The following is an 18,822-nucleotide window of genomic DNA, read 5'->3' as shown; positions in this document are numbered from 1 at the left end:
AATCTATTTTTAACTATGATCACTTTACCTCATGCTATGAACACTTCCCCCACCACATGGGTTAAAGTAGTCATAAAAACATAGGGAAAAGAAAGTGCTATAAAACTACTTAAATCAATTTTTTTTTTTCGTAAAATTCAATATACTGTGTTCTTTAAGAATGCAACGTAAAATAACAAAAAAAAAGAAGTTGAAGTGTTTAAAGAATTTATTGTTTTTATCATCCACCTAAGTTGAAAAACCTACGATTTTATGACCACTTTACCCCACCAGACCCTACCTTTCTCTAAAGGTGATAAGTTACAAGAATATTTTTAGTTTAAATAAACAGTTTAAAAATTTTACCTTTCTCAGGGTGCAAATAGTTTGGTAAAACTGTTTGCAGTTCCCTTCTAAACTGCTCCTTGCTTGAATTAACCAGATTCTGATAATCGGTAGCAGTTTTAGCTTCATTTTCAGCTGATATAACCTAGTCAAATAAAAATATATGGTGAAACTCAACAGAATGAGTGTTTCAATCACTAAAACAAACTTAAATTGCAGAGATTTATATCTATTATTATTTATCTATGATTAATATAAGTTTTTAAATCATAGCACTACAGATAACCTAGAGAAGCAGATTAGAATTCTACAATACTGATGTTCAATTTAGATAGTTACACCTTGATTTCAAGCACTGAATGTAAACTAAATTTCATAAAACTCAATCTTGCTAGCAAATCAAATAATTTTAGAAATCTTGCAAAATACAGCAAATTAAAACACATACTTATCAATTTTCATGATGTTTTCCTTTCTTTTTTACAAAGATCAATCAATGGAAGGAATATTTTTAGATTTAACATATCAAATCATGCTTTTTTTTTAAATTTAAATACTGAATTAATTAAACTTACTATTAACTAAAATACTACAAATATTTGAACTATTTAGGAAGGACAAGAATAAATACTTATAATATTACAAAAACGTTCAATCTTATGTGTGATCTAGAATATCTTTAATTGACTTTTGTAGGAAATTGTATTCATATTCAGTACCAAGGAAAGAAAAAATAAAACTTCAAAACTTTAAAAATAATTTTAAGTTTTGTGCTACCAGTTTATATGAGTTATACTTCTCCTGAGAATTTAAGAGAAATAAAAGCTACTATAGTTACACATTTTGACAAGCTTTATAAAAAAAAGTTTTAAAACATTTTAACTGTTTAGTGGTTACTAATTGGGCATTGACAAGCTGACTAATAGTACATTTAAAGTTAGTAAGCTTGTTAGCAGAAGAGTAAGTTCACTCAATGATTAACTCTGAAAACTGACCAAATATAACCGGGTCTGCTTTCACAAAGGTTCAAAAGATAAAAAAAAATAATAAAACCATAATCATTTACAAAACTTATAAGTTATGATACATGCTGAAATTTTCCTTCATGGGAATAAAATTCATGCAACTAGATTTTTTAAGTTTTGCTTAAGAACATAACTTTCACTCTAAATTATTTTCCCCACCCCTTAGAACTAAAAGCTAATTTATCATGAAAATTGCTGATGGATATTAAGATAACAGTATGAATTTCTAAAGCTGTTAACTAAATTAACTGGCATGAACAGGTAAAAAGACTAAAAGCATATATGCGTTTCTAAGAACTTTGTGTGAATTTGCTTAGCAAAGGCAATACACAAATAGTGTTCTATTTTAAAGGCTCATTTTAGGAATTTATTTGAACAAATAAAAGGCTTTATAAAGATGCAAAGCTGGGATCACACACAATTAAAAAGATTTTTTAGCAACTAAAACATTGTTTTGAAATAGGAAAGTTACTATTTATGGAAAACTGGAGAAAAATAATTATTGATTAGGAGTCATATCAGTCAGCTAAACTACTGTTTTGAAACAAAAAGTTAAAGCTTTGGAGCAAGTTGGAATAACAAAATATGAGTTTGAAGCAAGTTAAAGTAAAAACTAGTCCAGCTTTGTAGTTTGTTCAGTTAAACATGTTACTGATGTAAAGAATTGAACATTGAAGACGGCAACAGTAATGCTGTAGCTGAAGGCTTAGGTTTATTAATGACCAAGCAAGAATTTTTTTTTTTTTTGTAATGTGTGCGCATGGCAATTTTTTGAGTCAAGAACTTATTTATTCTTTGCAGCACAGTTCTGATATACAAAAATGAAACTCTCGCAGATATTACAAACAAAAAAAAAAAAAAGAAAACACATAAATATTAACTTCTTTACCTCTGTTTCTGCTTTTTGCAGTTCTTGCATGACTTTTGTAATTGCTTCTTCTCCATTCCGTATAAGGGGACTACTAACATCACTTTCAGCTAGTTTTAGAACATTTGCTTTTAATTTTTCAACAGTTATCCTATAATTTGAGAAAAAAAGGTGAAAAGGGAATAAAACATAAAAGTATATATTAGGGTTGTTGAAATGAAAAGGTACCCAGATGTCACAAAAATATAACCGTTGACATATTTGCATATGTTGCTATGGGAGAATGTAGTGAGACATCTTGGAATGGGATTGGAGTATCCAGCATGAATTGGAGCATGTACGGACACTTGCATGCGCAGAAGGAGACTAGAGGCTCTTAAAAAGAGTGCTGTCCAATTGTTGTGGCAGTGCGTGAGAGGACTTTTTTTCTTGGTGGCACAGCTACTTGTTGAATTGTTTGTGCATAGGAGAACCCTTAACTACGATGTGTACTTTTCAGTTTTCACTCCAGGGTCGCCCGCAACTACCACTGTTTGTGGTTTAACCAATTGAATGGGACCCTGAAGACTGCTAATTTTCTGATTCAGGCCAGGAGCCCAGCAATTCCTGGTCCAGCACCCCCGGGGATATTGTTTCATTTGGAGAACTTTGTGACCACGAGCATATTTAACCTCCCTCAGGCATCATTAATGAAGATGGCGGATCTTCAACTGGCTAGGATTAAACCCCGGACCTTACGGTCACAAGTCCGATGCTTTACTGATCAGGCCACCACTGCCCACTCCGATGTATACTGTGAGACGCTCCAAATTCTATGCAGGTTCATCAAGGACCAGGGCTGCTCATGAAGAGTGGTTTTGTTCCTTGATGATGTGGGTTTACACATCTCTAAGGTCACCTAGATGGCACTGGTCAATTTCAAGTAGGAGCAGCTTGATCATCCGTCCTGAACCCCAGACATGTCGCCCTGCGAATTCCATGCATTTGATCCTTTGAAAAGGTATTTGAAATGGAAGTGCTTCAACTCGGATGATGAACTTGATGACATTGTGAAGGACTGGGTCTTGTCACGACCACAGATATTACAAGAACAAGAAATTCTCTGATTAGCTAATCAGTGAGAACGTGGTGCTCAGGCTTATGGTGCATACATTGAATTAAGACTTCATTTAGACTAACAGTATAATTTGGTACCTTTTCATTTGAACATCTCTTATAGAAATATCTGAATAATTTGCTCTTCTATCACACAAAATTTAAATCATTTGCATATCAATCAAAGTCGCACCTTATCTATTTGAATTTCTTCGATTACGAAAACTGTTTTGATACTTATTTCAAAATTGCTGTAGTTATTGCTCTTATTTTCTTGTTTAAAATTAGCAATTAACATAAGATGTAATAAGATTCTATGAATTCTTCAAACTTTGTAACTTATATAAATTCAATTGTCATTCACAGGTATTCAAACCCTTATGATTGCGCAATTTAACACAACTGTAATCAAGGGCAAAGATGAACAGGTTTTCAAGGTAAACAACACTGGTTTGAACCATTATTTTTTAAATTTATGAGACTAAATATTAAAATAATGTCGGAAAAGCTATAAAGACAGCAAACAATAAATGACAAAGATCAAAGTAACACTACCGATTCAAAGTTTCAATTATTTTAAGCAAAATAAACTTCCAAAATATCTATCAAAAATAAAATAAGCTATTTTTTCGGCAAAGAATTAGTGAATAAAAACAGATATCAATAATTCACTCATGGGATTTAAAGAGTTGATGGAGACTAGCAGTCACTTAGAACTTTTGTACATCTACAAAAACCATCTCTACGGGCAAATTTCAACAAAGATTTTAACGAATATGTAAGGTGCTTCAGCTAAACCATTTCAGTACTTTGAGAAGGAAAATGCTGAATCGTGTAGAATTCAGGATCAGAAATAAGTTTCCGACAGGGGGAAACTGCTTTGATGGCAGTCAGCCTGATTTTTGACTCAGCTGAGAGCTTCTCGTTCCATTAATGGGAAGCCTTATACTGTTGCCTCAGAGCAACAGTAAAACATCTAATCACAGGAATAACAGTGAGATATCGCTTTGAGGTGACGATATGCTATGACTTTGTCTTAGGCTTTTTTTTTTCTTTGCATATTTGCACCTAAATACATGATTTGCAGTTGAGTTTATGATGTTGAATGATATTTTCCTAATTGCTACAGATAATTTAGCAATTGTTAACAACATTTCTTGTACATTTTTGTAAATAAATATCCCGTGTTTTTGTAAGAACTGTGTCCTTATTTAAAGAACTTCTTGAAGTGTGTCAGACTAGTAACTATATTAAATTAGCATCAACGTTGTACACATTTAAGAGCATAACAATAGACAACAAGAACAAATCTTTTGATTTTTTTAATTTTCATTTGCTTTATGACAAAACTAAAAGCAAAAAATTAAAAAGAACCATATATATGTATATATATATATATATATATAACATTCAACAGAATTGCAATAATTTAAGTATGCCTAGAGCCGGAACTGATAAAAGTTGACTGTTTTTCTTTTAGAATTCTCAAAATCCATAATATACTTATTGAGTATTTAACCCTTTCCGGCGCGGTGGTCACAAAAAAGGACACCAATTTTAAAAATTTCTTTAAAAAAAAGTTTTTTCTTTAAAACTCCAAAAATCGCTGCATTAGTTGCTTTTATTTCTTTTTGACGCACACAGATAGCAGCACCATTAAATATGAATATTTTTGTTGGCTTAATTTCTTGTTTAAAATACCTCAATTTTCAAGCTCAAATACAATATTTTTTTCAAGATTTTAAAATTTACACCATAAACTAAAGTAGTCAACCATTTTACCTCAGGAACCTTGAGCCAATCATAATTTTGCAAAAGATTCGAGTTCGTTTTTGAATGCATAAACATAGTTTCCTTCCAGGTGTCCCCAAATGTGGACACTGCCCGTCTAGAGCATTGATCTCACTGTTATGGATGAAAGATGTAATTTGATACATTTCAGAGAAGGGGACCCAAAGGAATAGTTTTCAAAGGGCTTTTGTGTATTTATTTTGGGTTCTTGACCCAGAACAGGTGAATTTGAAGGCCCATGACTGCACACATTGGAGATCTGCTTTTCCTACCAGACAGTTGTTTACTTCTTGTATTCTCAGCTTTGATATTATTTTTTCTGTAAATGGTATTATCCAGTCGTATTTTTTCATGTAATATTTTATAGCACAAAAAGAATGCACATAAAGCAAGAACACTGTGCCAAAAGTATTTTTAGCATTTTAAGTTACTTATTTAAATTATTTTAGATAATCTATATGAAATTTCTTGAATTTTACTTCATCTTTGTTTTGGAATTTTATAGTAAAAAAATAGGATTTTGTGTTCTAAATATTCTTAATGGCATAAATTATTGAAATAATTAGTAAAAATGCTTAAGAACTTAAAATATTTGAAATTACTCCAATTGTCATACGAGGCAAACATAACCACTTCAGAAAACAATTTCTGCTCTAGGCGGGCGGTGGTCACAAACGGGGACACCACCCCCAGCTGGAGGGGGTGAATTAAAAAAAAAAATTTGATTGTAAAATCTATGTCCAGATAACTAATTTATCCCATCCATTGTGTTTTTTAATTATATTTCTAAAATTTTAACGACCCGCGCCTGTAAGGGTTAAAAGGAAAATTTATGTTTGTTTCTTAATATTAAATGAGCATATTTTTTTTTTTTTTTTAATTACTTTTCCCTTCTGTATTAAGCTAAATGGTTCTCTGATATTAATGGAATGTCTTAAGTATAGATACTAAATTCAACTAAAATTACTTTGTTTCAGAAGCTTTTTTCTTTGCAATGTTTAACGCTTTGAGTTTTTCACTATTGGCTTCATTGGCTTCTTTCCAAATAATATCACCATCTTTCCCCTGAAAAAAGAAGAAATAAAATTAATTTCATGTAACAAATGGTAATGAACTGTTCTTAATAGCAATGGAAAGATTGTGATTAAAAGAGTGCATCTCATTGAGTCAGTGCGAATTTAATCTGATTTTACATTGATTTATACATTTTTTGAGGCTTTCTTGGTTTTCAAGGCACAAAAACAAATTATTACTGCACTGAATTATGACCAGTGACAAAAAGTGGTTCATCAATAACAAATGTAAATGGTTTGCTCAGTGGCTGAACAAAGATCAGCCTCCTGAAGGCAAACCACCTGTACAACCCAGCATACAGCAATGATCTGCATCACAAATAATAACATGAGTCAATTCACTTTTTTGGTAAGTTTCTAATAGGTTTTCTTGGTAAGTTTAAAATAGGTGCTTTTAACCAGAGTCCTGCTTTTGTGAATTTGTGGGAATAAAGAACTCTGTTAAATTGAGAAAATGCACAGTGTCAAACTTAGTTATTGTATTTTCCTATTACAGTTGAAAAGTAGAAAAGTATAGGATGAAGAAAAAAAGTACCATTAAGTATTAATAACAAAATGTACATTTTGCTGGTAAGTTAAGAAATAACAGTTCTGAGGGTTGTGCATTAAAAGAGAACACATTTTAATCTCATGCTGCCCTGAAAAATACCACTCCTTCTCCATAAAAGAAGCAAGCCTACCTTGACTTTGAAAACTCAATTAAACAGCTGAACTAAAATCCGTTTGAAGCCCTTCCACCATTCTAACTAATCTAATACTATTTAAGTCAGGTAAATATTTTACCTATGGTATAGATAAAAATAAATATCATTTAATGGCAAAGAAAAGATGGTGCAATCAAAAACAAAAATTCTGCTATTTTGAAAATATTTGTAAAATTTGTCAAACTAGGCAGCTGCTTATTCTGCCTTATTAAAGGTTCAGCATTTTATTAAGGTGACTCAGAAACTTATCATTTCTAGATTGTTTTGGTGGGACTTGTTCACATCAAGCATCAAATAGAATTTACAAAATAGTAATAAAATTAATGGAAGTATTGAGAAATTGAAACCTGAAATGTAAATAGAAGAACCTTAGAGCAATATACGGGCAACTCCCCAGTAATGGTGACTTTAGCACCATATAAAACTCAACAAATAAATCTTAGGAAACTAATGCATAAACCTTATTATCTAAATTAATTAATGTATGTCATTTTTTACAAAAAATATTACAGCAAGAATAGTTTTTCAAACATAAAGTCGAAATTTGAATTCTTTCACCTTTTGAAAACCATTTCCTTTTATATGGGGTCGTTGATATCATGGGATCACAAATGATGTCTCACTTCTTTCTTTCAACATATTTGTACCCCACCCCATTTTGTCACAAAGTGTCTCATTTCACCTTAATCCTTTCCTTCCCTTGTCACATGAAAAAAAATTGTTATAAATAGGGCTTAATTTCTACCAAAAGACAGTCATGTTCACACAACTTCAGTTGCTCATATTTTACTCAAAAATGCTGTTTAAGTTTTAATGAAAACATGGAATGATAAAGTTCACATCCAACAAAATTATCATCTAATACAAGGTTGCCAACCTTGGAGAAACTATTTGAGGAGCATCGGTGGTGATTTTGAGGAGCATTTTGAAACTTTGCAGAACAGTTTGGTATTTTTATAAAAATAAATGTAAAAAATTAAACCTCTAATCTAAAACTGTTTTAGAGCTTTGATAGTTCTTATTTTTAAATTAATAAAACAACTTTAAACACTATGTCATGCTTTGAGCATAAGTATCTTTAATTTCTCATATTTACATGCCTCTTATAATAAACCAGCAAAATATGATAAAAAGAATTTAATTTTATTGGAAACTTTGGTAAGATAGGTCAGGATTAAGACCAAATGAGAAATGCAGAGCAAAATAACTTCTTTGCGGAGCTGGGGAGTTTTGCTATTTTTGCCGAGCAACTCCCCAAAATGTGGAGCAGTTGGCAACCATGTCTATTATTAGTTTGAGATTATTTGTGGAAGTTTGGAAAAATTCTAGAAAATCTGATTACGGGTCTGACAATTTTTTTTTTTTTTTTGACTAGGAGTGCAAACCAAGTGCAGAAGATTTCTCAACGAATAGAATTAAGATCCGTGGAAAGATAAAGCTGAAGCTCAAGTATAAAAAGAACAATTTCAATAACTGAACTGCAGAGAAATGCAGAATAAAAAAAATTAACAAAACACAAACAATAAAAAAATAAATAAATAAGAAAAATATGTCAACTTAATTGAAAAAAAAAAAAACATAATATGCTTGAATAAATCAAGCAAAAATGATAAGACTTGATGGGAAAAAGCAGACAAAGAATACTGAAAAATAGGGTAATTTGCCAGTGGTTGACCACTCGAGCACTAACATGTACAAAACAAAAAAAAATATTTTAAATCTGATTGCTGGAACTAATTTTAATATACCATGAAATGTTCTCTTATAATTTATAGTTGTAACTAAAGTTTTGAATGGAGGTTAGGACGGTACAATTACAAAGACACATAAAAAATTTCATGAAAATAACTTTTCTTACTAATGAGAATCGTCATGAAATAAATTGTTTAATCGTATTCCTCGGCGTTAAATTTTATTCTTCAGGTTCATTTACTGATATATACTGATCATCCATGTTTATACTAAGTAAATAAAAAAAAATTGTATCATTTTACTAATCGTTTACGCTGGGATTGAGGGGTGGTCAACTACTGGTTGTCTAATATACAATTAATAACAGTAGTTGACCAGAATAGTCAAGTAATGAACTTATGCTGGTTTTACAGCTTTTTTCTTGAAACCAAAATGATTACAAACATTTTTTAGCATAAGATAAACTATAATGCTACTTTTGTTCTAAAAAAAAAGTATTTTTGCAAGTAATTGACTAGATGCCTGTCCGCCGAACCAATAGAATCAAAATTTGTGTAACAGTTATTTGAACAGATACTCTCTTAATTGCAAAAATTTTAAACAACATAAAACTAACACATTTCGGTATAGTTAACTAATTTCGGAAATTTCGAATTGCAACATACACATTTTTCTTGCGCAAACTGATCCGCATATTTAAAAATCTCAAATTGCGTAGTAACGACTGGCGTGTGACAAAAACTGCAAAGCTGAAAATTGCTTATCCTAATGACAGTATAAAAGACAAAAATTTTGCATAACTCACAGGGTTAGACAGTAGTAGAAGCACCAACCACTAAACACCATGTGCAAAGCTTAAGGAAAAAAAATCTGTAAAATGCAGAGCAGAAAGCGTGTTTCTTCAATCTCTCTCGATGCTTAAATTTTCAAACAAACAATTTTCGTCACACGTCGATTGATCCGCAATTTCTGGCTCATCAATACACTGATCAATTTGCGCAAGGAAAAAGTAGGTAATGTCCTTTGAAATTTTTGAGATTCTATCACTGTAACCACGGCCATGAGATAACTGCTTTGTTTAAAATCATTAATCTCAAATGCATTCCTTCAAATAACTGTTCTAAAATTTTGGATCGATAGGTTCAGCGAATAGGCCGCTAGGACTCTGTATTCTGTATATAAGGAAATTTACTTTTCAACATACCTAAACTATTAAACATTTTTCATTTTATTGTTACTTAACAGTAATGTTAAAACATTGAGGCATTATTCTGGCAGCTATGCTGACTAGAATCGGGTCGACGGTAACGTTTGCGTCCTGCGGCAACTTACACGACGGTGATCTCATATGTGCTTGGAGTGGCTGCTATGGACTTGCCGAGAAATTAAAGAGATACTGTTGAGTTGGCATCATTTTTGGCGCTAAATTTGGCGAGAAATTGCTAAATGTTGCTAAATGTGGCAACTTTTAAAAATTTAATAGGTCATCGCTGGCAGAGTTGGAAAAGTATGTGAGAATGTTGATTTTTTTAGCTATTGGTTTTATATTACTTTGCGGATTGTCCGAGAAATTCACTTGTCCATTGTTACCATGACACCCTATTCTGCATATAATTGGGATTTTACTGTACTGACACGGATCACTCATAATATCAATGCACTATTTTTAGTAAGTATTTAAGCATTATACAAGCGATCTAGGATGGCTAGATTCTCCACCTGAGGTACCTTAGGTGTCTCATATATCAATGACGTCATATGCGTTTGTAGTCGATATAGACTTGGCAAGAAATAGAAGATGGAATATCAAGTTGGCACCATTTTTTGGTGACTTAGTTTTGCCACCAAATGTCACGAAATTTTCACGACATTTTAACCTTTTAGTCATCACTGTCATGTAACCATCATCAAAGTCACGTGACATCTGTGATGATGTCTTCCATCCAACAACCAATCAGAGACGACCTTTAAAGGAACATAAGTACATACAGGCATGCATCCGGTCTGATTTTAATATAGTAAATTCCAGATTTTACATTGTTTAAAAAGTGGTCAACTACTAGCAGACACTGGTCAACTACTGGAAGTGAGTGGTTAATTACTGGTGAAATCTCCCTTTTTAAATTCTATTCGAAATAACTTGAAAAATAGTAGGGGAGATTAGGGATGGATGGGACACTGGGATGGATGGGACTCCTTCAATTATTCTTAAAATAAACATTGTTTTCAATTTCTGACTCTTCCACTAAATGGAGCAACCATAAAACAATGTTTGTTGCTATAAATCATTTTAGTTGCAGAGTTCTATGAATGTATACCAGAAAAAAGCTATTTTACAACACCAAAAGTAAATAACTACTTTGTTTTCAAGGTAAGTTTTCAATCTTATTTATTGATGTTAACATAATTCTTTTTGTTGTTTTATACACCTAATAATACAGCTTTTATAAAGTAATAGTTAAGTTAAACCTAAAAGTAGCATGCTTCTAGTAACAAGCTATTTTACTGAAATGTTGTGTAAAGGGAGGGATGGGACAGTATGGTTTAGGGAGGAATGGGACATGTCCCATCCCTCCCTTTTAATATCCGAAGCTAAATAATTATACTGATTGTCCAAATTTTTTTATATTTTATTTTTGGCATACTATCTTGTTTTGTAATTGAATTGCAGAATAAAAAGCCATTGAAGTTATCAACTTGATGTATAACAATTGTATCAACTTCTATGATTTTTTTCGAAACTAATTTCTTTACATTGAAAGTTTACAGCAGTATGACTAAGTTTTCCTCACTCCTGTAATATTTATCAATGTAATTATTACTTTTATGTACTATATAATATACTTTCAATCAATTGGTTAGCTGTACTTCTTTGTAAGAGGTATAATAGTGGTTTCATTACAGGTTGTTTTCTCATGAAGCACATTATGCGAAGAAAAAACATATTGTTTACGAAAATGTAGTATATTTTTGTAAAATGAAATTTTATATTGGAAAATAGCATCCAGTTACTCAAATATAAACCATAAAATAGGTACCTTTTTAATGACTGGTGTTAAAGTTTCAGACTAATTAATTTTGTTTTTCTGATTAGACATTTTAAAACATTAATAAATAAAAATAATTCATGAATGTATTTTATGAATTGAATCGGGCCCTGATAATAGAACTCTAAGAATTTCAATTATGTTGGAAGAGTTGAAAGCAAGGATAATGATGAGACCTTTCAAGTACTCTTTATGAGGAAAAATGAAAAAGGAAACTTTATCTTTCCACAAACAACAGATAGTTCTGTGATTGATAAAACAGACATTATTGCCAAGTTGCCCCCACCAAATATGGTTGGTGAAACTAGTCGAGCACAGAAATTTTTCATTTGATGCTGATTCATTAAAGTATAATGTTAGATAAAATAGATGTTCCCAATGTTCAATAAACCTTACATAAATAAATGACATGCTGTCTTTGTCATTTTTCATAATATTTTTGAAAACTATGTACATGCATTTTAACTTCCAAAAATGTCCCATCCCTCCCTTACATGAGGGAGGGATGGGACATTTTTACTGCTATTGTAATTGTCTTCAGAAATGACCATTTTAATAATTACCATGAAATTTATATTTTTTAAATATATTAAAATTTTTCAATTTGTTATTCTGAACTTTCAGTGTTTATATCAGTAGAAAATAATTTATAAGAAATATTTTTGTGAGAACTGTCCCATCCATCCCTAATCTCCCCTAATTAAAACAGAAAAATGATTAGTAACTGTTGATAATGATAGTTTTATAGACACATAGAAAAATTTAAAAAAATTTTCTAGGGTTTTTTTTCCTGTGAAATCCAATAGAATTTGTAGAAATTTCCACTAAATGGTCAACTACTAGCAAATCACACTACACAATTATAAAAATAAAAGCAGAACTGCAGAAAAATACAGAATAGCTTCCAAGATTGTTAATTAAGTTTGAACTATTGCTTAAAATATGGATGGATTTCTAAAAATCAAGATCTGATGAATTAGGGCGTTTCTGGATAATTTTATAACATTTTAATCAAAACAGTGATTCAAAGCCCAACAATGTTGGGCAATGCTAGACTTATTTAATTGCTTTTTCACATAATTTTGATATTCTTTCAGGCAAAAATTTAGATAGTACTTGGTTTTCCCAATATAGGCCACACAAACAGTTGCAATTATTTTTATAAATTCCACAATAATGAAGTGAACAAATGATAACTCTTTCGCTGCCACTAGGTGGTGATGCTAAAGGGCAATTTACATAAAAATGTTTTAATTATATCCTTTGCCTCTTAGCAAAGGGGCAATGTATTGGCAGCTAATGCGTTAAGAGAAGATAAAGTGAAATTCATTTTTTAAATAGTTTATTATTTTCTCACTAGGTTGTTTGGCTAATCCGCTATTTTTACTGTTCAAACTGACAATTGTTTGTCTCATTCCTTTTGTCAGCTTTCTATGCATCTATAAGATTACATCTTTTGTATTGAAAAAGGGATTCCTTTTTTCCTCAAAACATGTGCATGCAGGTTCCCGCAAATTTGTACTTCTCTCATTTTATTTTCATTTACTTCAGCACAAAGTACTTTCAAGCACTAAGGTATTCATGCAATTAATATTTTTGGAATAATGTCAAAGGGATTTAAAAGTTTCCATTATTGGAGGACTTTCTAGATCTATTACCAACAAATATGAAAATATCAGTCATTTCTAGCAAAGAGGCAGCAAAAGTGAAACAAATTTCGCCACACTAGTCAAATTGGAAAATTTTCAATGTGCATAAAATAATTTTAATATTTTAGAATAACATTTAAAACATAATTTCTAATAATTGAACATAACATAGTTACTTTTAAAAATCCATTTTTTTTACAATCTAAATTTCACTTTTTTAATAATAATATAATTACAGTCAAGTCTCCATATAACGAAGTCGCAAAGAACCTTCGAAAAGGTTCGTTATATAGAAACTTCGTTGCATAGAAAAGTCAGTTTCCATGGTAAATTTTTCAATAAATGCTATATCCATTAAGTCAAATCCTATTTAATTATTTTTAAATTAAATACATATTACCACAAAAAATATTGTGTATATTTTGAAGCTATGAATTTAACATAAATATTAAAATTTGAAATAAAAATAATTAAATGAATTCATTAACTAATTAAATTTAATCAGGAATGCTACTTGCATCTGTTATACATTTTGTGAATTTTAATAAATTGTTACATAAATAGATTAAAAGAATCAAACCGAAATTTGGTCTACGACAATAATTTTACATTCTGTGATTTTTTGCTGTACTTATGAAACACTCAAACACTTTCTCTTCCACAATTTGAGAACAATGCATCCTTGTTATGGAGAAAGATGAAAATGAGCTAAATGTGCATGTGGTCAGTTCAAGAGATTCAAGCCCAGCGTCAACACATTTCCAAGAAACATCACCCATTCTATTAATTCTATCCTTCCATCACCACAAGTTGCAAAATGGAAGGAATCTCGAAAGACAAGATAAGAAAGTTGTAGAAGGAGTAAGCCTTGACAAAAGCACCAGAAGAAAGACCTATTTTCCAAAACATCAACACGTTCTCCCCTATAAAAACTTCACAATAGAGAAATTTGTCCATTTGATATTCGTTAAAGAGAGACAGATTTGCATGCTTTTTTATTGAAACTTTCTGTGTCACTGAACATGCATCGTTATATCGAGAACTTTGCTAAATAGAGTGTTCACTGTATGGAGACTCGACTGTACAGGACCAACGTTGGACGTTAAAAATACAAATTTTACAGGACAGCTCTTTTTTTTTTTGAGAGTATGATTAAATTTGAAAAGCTGCCAAGAAAATATCCCATCTTTTAGCAAATGCTTTGAGCACTAAACGGTTTTACATTCTCATTCGGCTACAAACAACCAACATTATTTCATCAGAAAGCGAAATTTGGAAGAAAAAAATCACATATCAGATTCAACATTGTTCTAGCCAACATTTTTTTTTAAAACAATTAATTCAAAAAAGAATGTTGAAATTTATTCAGATACGCAACAAATTATTTCAAGCAAGTACTAATATAAACATTTTCCTATCATTTATTAAAAAGTATTGTTACAAATTCTGTAAATATTAATTATTTTTGTGATTAATTTGTTATAATCTAGCTAAATCTGGCATTTATTTCATTACCTTTCATCTAAAATTATCTTAGTAACGTAACCTGTAAATAGTTTTTGTAATGTACATACAACCCCCTAGCATTCGACTGAAGTATACGGTCCATCCATTTCGGAACGATAAGATTTGTGAATGGAATAAAAAGATATAAGAAATTTGTAGAACTTTATAGTATTTTCTAAATATTTCTTTGCTTGGTGTAAAACGCCGGGCATCTTGTGAATGGAGGAGTCGGTTAGTTTGTTTTCCAACTGTGGAGTCTTGTTTTCAGCATTCTGCTAGAAGTGTGAATTAGCCTTTGCGCCGTGTTTTTGCTAATGTGCCCTTGCTGTGAATACGTGTGTGACCATTGAGTTTATGGTGTTAATTGATATTTGCCTAATTGCTATGGTTAATTTAGCAGTGTTGTAACTATGCTTCCTGTACATAGCTGTAAATAAATCTCCTGTGTTTTCTCAAGAACTGTGTCATCATTTAAAGAATTTCTTGAAGTGGCTGAACTCGTAACAGTATTAATATTTTGGTAAGAAAGTCCACATCTTTGATCAGTTGATTTTTATTTTTTAAGAATTAAAAAGCTTTCTGTGAATTGACCTGCCACGCTGAAGCAACTACTTAATCTCTATCAACCATTAAAAATATTAATAAATAAGATGAGAAATGATAAAGCTATTGAGGTTAAAAAAAATAATTGCACAATAAAGTGCAAAAAAGATCATAAGTGCACAGAAGATTGAAAGATGCTCAACAGTGCTTGAAGCAGAGACTATGCCTAACATTGAATGAATGAAAGAATAAAATTTCTAATACACAAATACAATAAATATCCTTGATTCTCATACAAAACTGCTATCCACAAATATTGAAGAGAGTATTGCTTAATAGAGAAAAAAATACAAATTTTATACCTCTGGTAAATCTAAGGCTTCATATAATTTAGATGTATAAAACTTGATTTTTGAAGCAGCTGTTTTGTGGGCAGTCACTGCATCTTCGGAATTTTTTTCAAGTTTTTTGATCATGTCTGCTACTAAACTTTCATTTGCTAAAAAAACAAAATGTTCAGAAAATTGAAATAGATAAACATATAACAGAATCACATCATTTAAAAAGTTTGAGACACAAATTAAAGTAGCACAAACATGCAAAATCCAAAGGCTTATCCATGGTTTCAATTATCTGTGCAGAAGCTTTGGAGCCAGATATATTAACATTATCATCATCAAGTTTTTTATCATCTAGAAACAAAAATAAAAACATGCTTATAATCTTCATTTTAATCATGCAGTATAAAGAAAAGAAATGAAATAAAACTAAAAACAGAATAGTGCCTGTTGTCCCAAAATTAAAATTTAAAAAAAGAGCTGAAATTCCTACTACTGTTATGTGCAAATGTACTTATTCCTTAAACAACCTAAGATAGGATACTTTGCAAAAAGTTTTAATGCTCACATGCTGGTCAAAAGAAATTTTTTTTTTCAAAACTTTTGAACATTTTTTTTCTAGTAAATAATGGGACTACAGAATAAAAAATAAATAAATAAAATAAAATATACTCAAAAACAAAAACAAAAAAAAAAAAGGAAAGAAAGAAAGAAAACCCGGACTTAAAAAATGCATCATAATGTGAAAAAGATGCAAACTGCAAAAAGCTTCCACCATTCTCATTTTCAGTAAATATTTGGAATGTGTTTTTAAAGAACACTAACAAATACCAATTTGCACTATCAGTTGGAAGAATCACATGCAAGATCACATAGCTAGTGATTGAACCATCGAACAAATGAAAAATGTATTCCTATACAGTGCTGTGTTTAGGATGAAACATTCAGCTTCTCATATAGTAAAGGGGTGTGTTCAAAGTACAGGAGGAGTAAATTCAAATTCAATTCTGTGCCCTAACATTTAAAAACATCCAATAAAAAAAGTAACCTCTTGCTACTAATATAGACCAACACAAATATTCATTTATTAGGATATTTTGCAAAGTTTAAAAATGGTTTACAGCCAAACACATTAAGCAAACACATGCATAAGCAAAACTTAGTGGAATCCTAATATGAGAACACTGGCAATCACTCTGATCTCTAAAATAAACCTTATTTGGCAATTTTGTTAAGACAGAATCTGGAGACAGTATTTCAGCATTGGTTGTTTTTATGGTTAATGACTCTTCTAGTTAGATGTCTGTAAACTTTCTTTTTTCCATCCGAAAAAAATTCTGAGTCACTTGGAAAATTGAGAATTTCCCCCTTCCAAAAATTTTAGTTATGGTGCTCCTGCAAAACTATGTTTACTATTGATATCTATTAACATCATTGTTTTCCCTTTCAATTTCATAAGCAAAAAAAAAAGAGCAGTTACAAAACTATGAATTTACTATTTTACTATGACCTAAAGAAACAACGAACAAAGCTACATCAAAGTGAAAATCAATAAAAGCAGGTGAATTGAGAGGGTTTGAACAAGAAGCCTGAATCACCATGGTAACCTGAGAAGCAATGATCCAAGATTGGTATAACTATATCATTTGAATGCTTAATAAAATTACTTATTCAATGAGCAGTTGAACTAGTAAAACAATTTTGGATTAGAATAAAAACTGTATATTTAAAATCATACTGACTCAAAATTACACAGCATGAAAAATTTACATTTGCATGAAATAACTATTATTCAAACCTATGAGTAGTTGAATGAAAGTAATTCAAAAGTAAGTGAGTGCTGTTTAAAAAATAATAATAAATAAATACAGAGAAATTATTATAAGGAAGTACAGGGTCCATTATGAAAGTAATGAGCATAATGTTATTGTGACGTGACGATAGATGGCAGCACGGTAAAACCGGCTGGGAAATGTGGTGCGGGATATGCCCTTTCAATGCATCCAGTCGTCAGTTGCTTTCGAGCAGAGTGAACGGAGATAAGTGCCTCCGCTTGAAGTATGTTTTCAACTTTTGTAACATAACGCAATGGAGCGTTCGCTTGAACAATGATACGCCATAAAGTTTTGCGTGAGGTTTGGAAAAAATGCAACCGAAACATTCCAGATGCTGCAAGAAGCCTTCAAGCACGATTGCATTTCAAGATCACAGTCTGGGAAGTGACACAAGGCATTCAAAGAGAGCCAGGAGGAGGTCGCCGACAAACCCCGTTATGGATGTCCCCCCCCCCCTTCGGTGATCCCTCACCACCTTACAGTCCCTACTTAGCTTCATGTGACTTCTTTTTGTTTTCGTGACTCAAGAGAGAGAGAGAGAAGAAAGGAAAACATTGGGGAACCTTGGGAAACATCCAACACCATGTTACAACGTTCCTGAGAGGCATTCCCTTGGAAGAGTTTCAGGGTGCCTTTCAGGCGTAGCAAACACGTCTCCGCAAGTGTATTGATGCAGGAGGAATGTATTTTGAAGAATATTGAACATTTGTACAAATCACGATCAATAAATATATTTTACCAGTAAATGCTCATTACTTTCATAATGGACCCTGTATATATTGAAAATGAACTCATGCTAAAAATTGCAGATAAAGGTATATAATATGGTCCCAAAAAGAAATGAGTAAATTATAAATGTATTTGGAAAAAAATAGCTGGAAAAATACAGATCAAAATATCCCTAAAGCTATTTCATCCGCTGAAACACAGGTTAAGAAACTTAACACATACTTATTTTGAAATATCTTTTTAGGATTGAAGCAGAAAATAAAAATATTAAAAATTACTGAAAATCTTAAACATGCATGAATTAAGCTCTTACCCTTTATCACAGATGCTTCTTTATTCTTCGACTCTAATGAAGGTTTTGAAGGCTGATTAAAAAATTTATCATTAAAAAATGCAAAATACACCAAATTACATCAATAATTACAGAAAGGTTAAATAAATCACAAGCAAGTACAAAAGAAATAGAATCAGATTATATTTTAAAAGGACGAATTCATTGGAGAAAATAATATAAATGGAAATTTTAATGTGTTTTTGTGAGAAATTGTTTGATGTACACATATATAAGTAAAACATTTGATATACAATATGAGACTCCAGTTT

At 31.2% G+C, this 18,822-nt stretch overlaps 1 protein-coding gene across 2 annotated transcripts in view; it reads right to left on the bottom strand.

Annotated features, from left to right (window-relative positions):
* Positions 1 to 18,822, bottom strand: part of LOC129231876 (MICOS complex subunit MIC60-like) — a 74,824-nt gene that overhangs the window by 21,995 nt on the left and 34,007 nt on the right. Inside the window, exons 5-10 of one of the 2 annotated variants that reach the window (XM_054866264.1) lie at positions 18,533 to 18,584; positions 15,914 to 16,009; positions 15,680 to 15,816; positions 6,071 to 6,168; positions 2,239 to 2,368; positions 346 to 469 (exon numbers count right to left, since the gene is read on the bottom strand). In XM_054866264.1, the coding sequence (XP_054722239.1) occupies positions 346 to 469; positions 2,239 to 2,368; positions 6,071 to 6,168; positions 15,680 to 15,816; positions 15,914 to 16,009; positions 18,533 to 18,584 (637 nt within the window). The remainder of the gene's footprint in view (positions 1 to 345; positions 470 to 2,238; positions 2,369 to 6,070; positions 6,169 to 15,679; positions 15,817 to 15,913; positions 16,010 to 18,532; positions 18,585 to 18,822) is intronic. The other variant, XM_054866265.1, reaches the window with a different exon arrangement.

The sequence above is a fragment of the Uloborus diversus genome, chromosome 10 (assembly GCF_026930045.1).
Source record: "Uloborus diversus isolate 005 chromosome 10, Udiv.v.3.1, whole genome shotgun sequence".
Classification (NCBI taxonomy): Eukaryota; Metazoa; Arthropoda; class Arachnida; order Araneae; family Uloboridae; genus Uloborus; species Uloborus diversus.
Note: the sequence above shows the minus strand (reverse complement) of the source record. Positions and strands in the feature narration are given on the sequence as shown.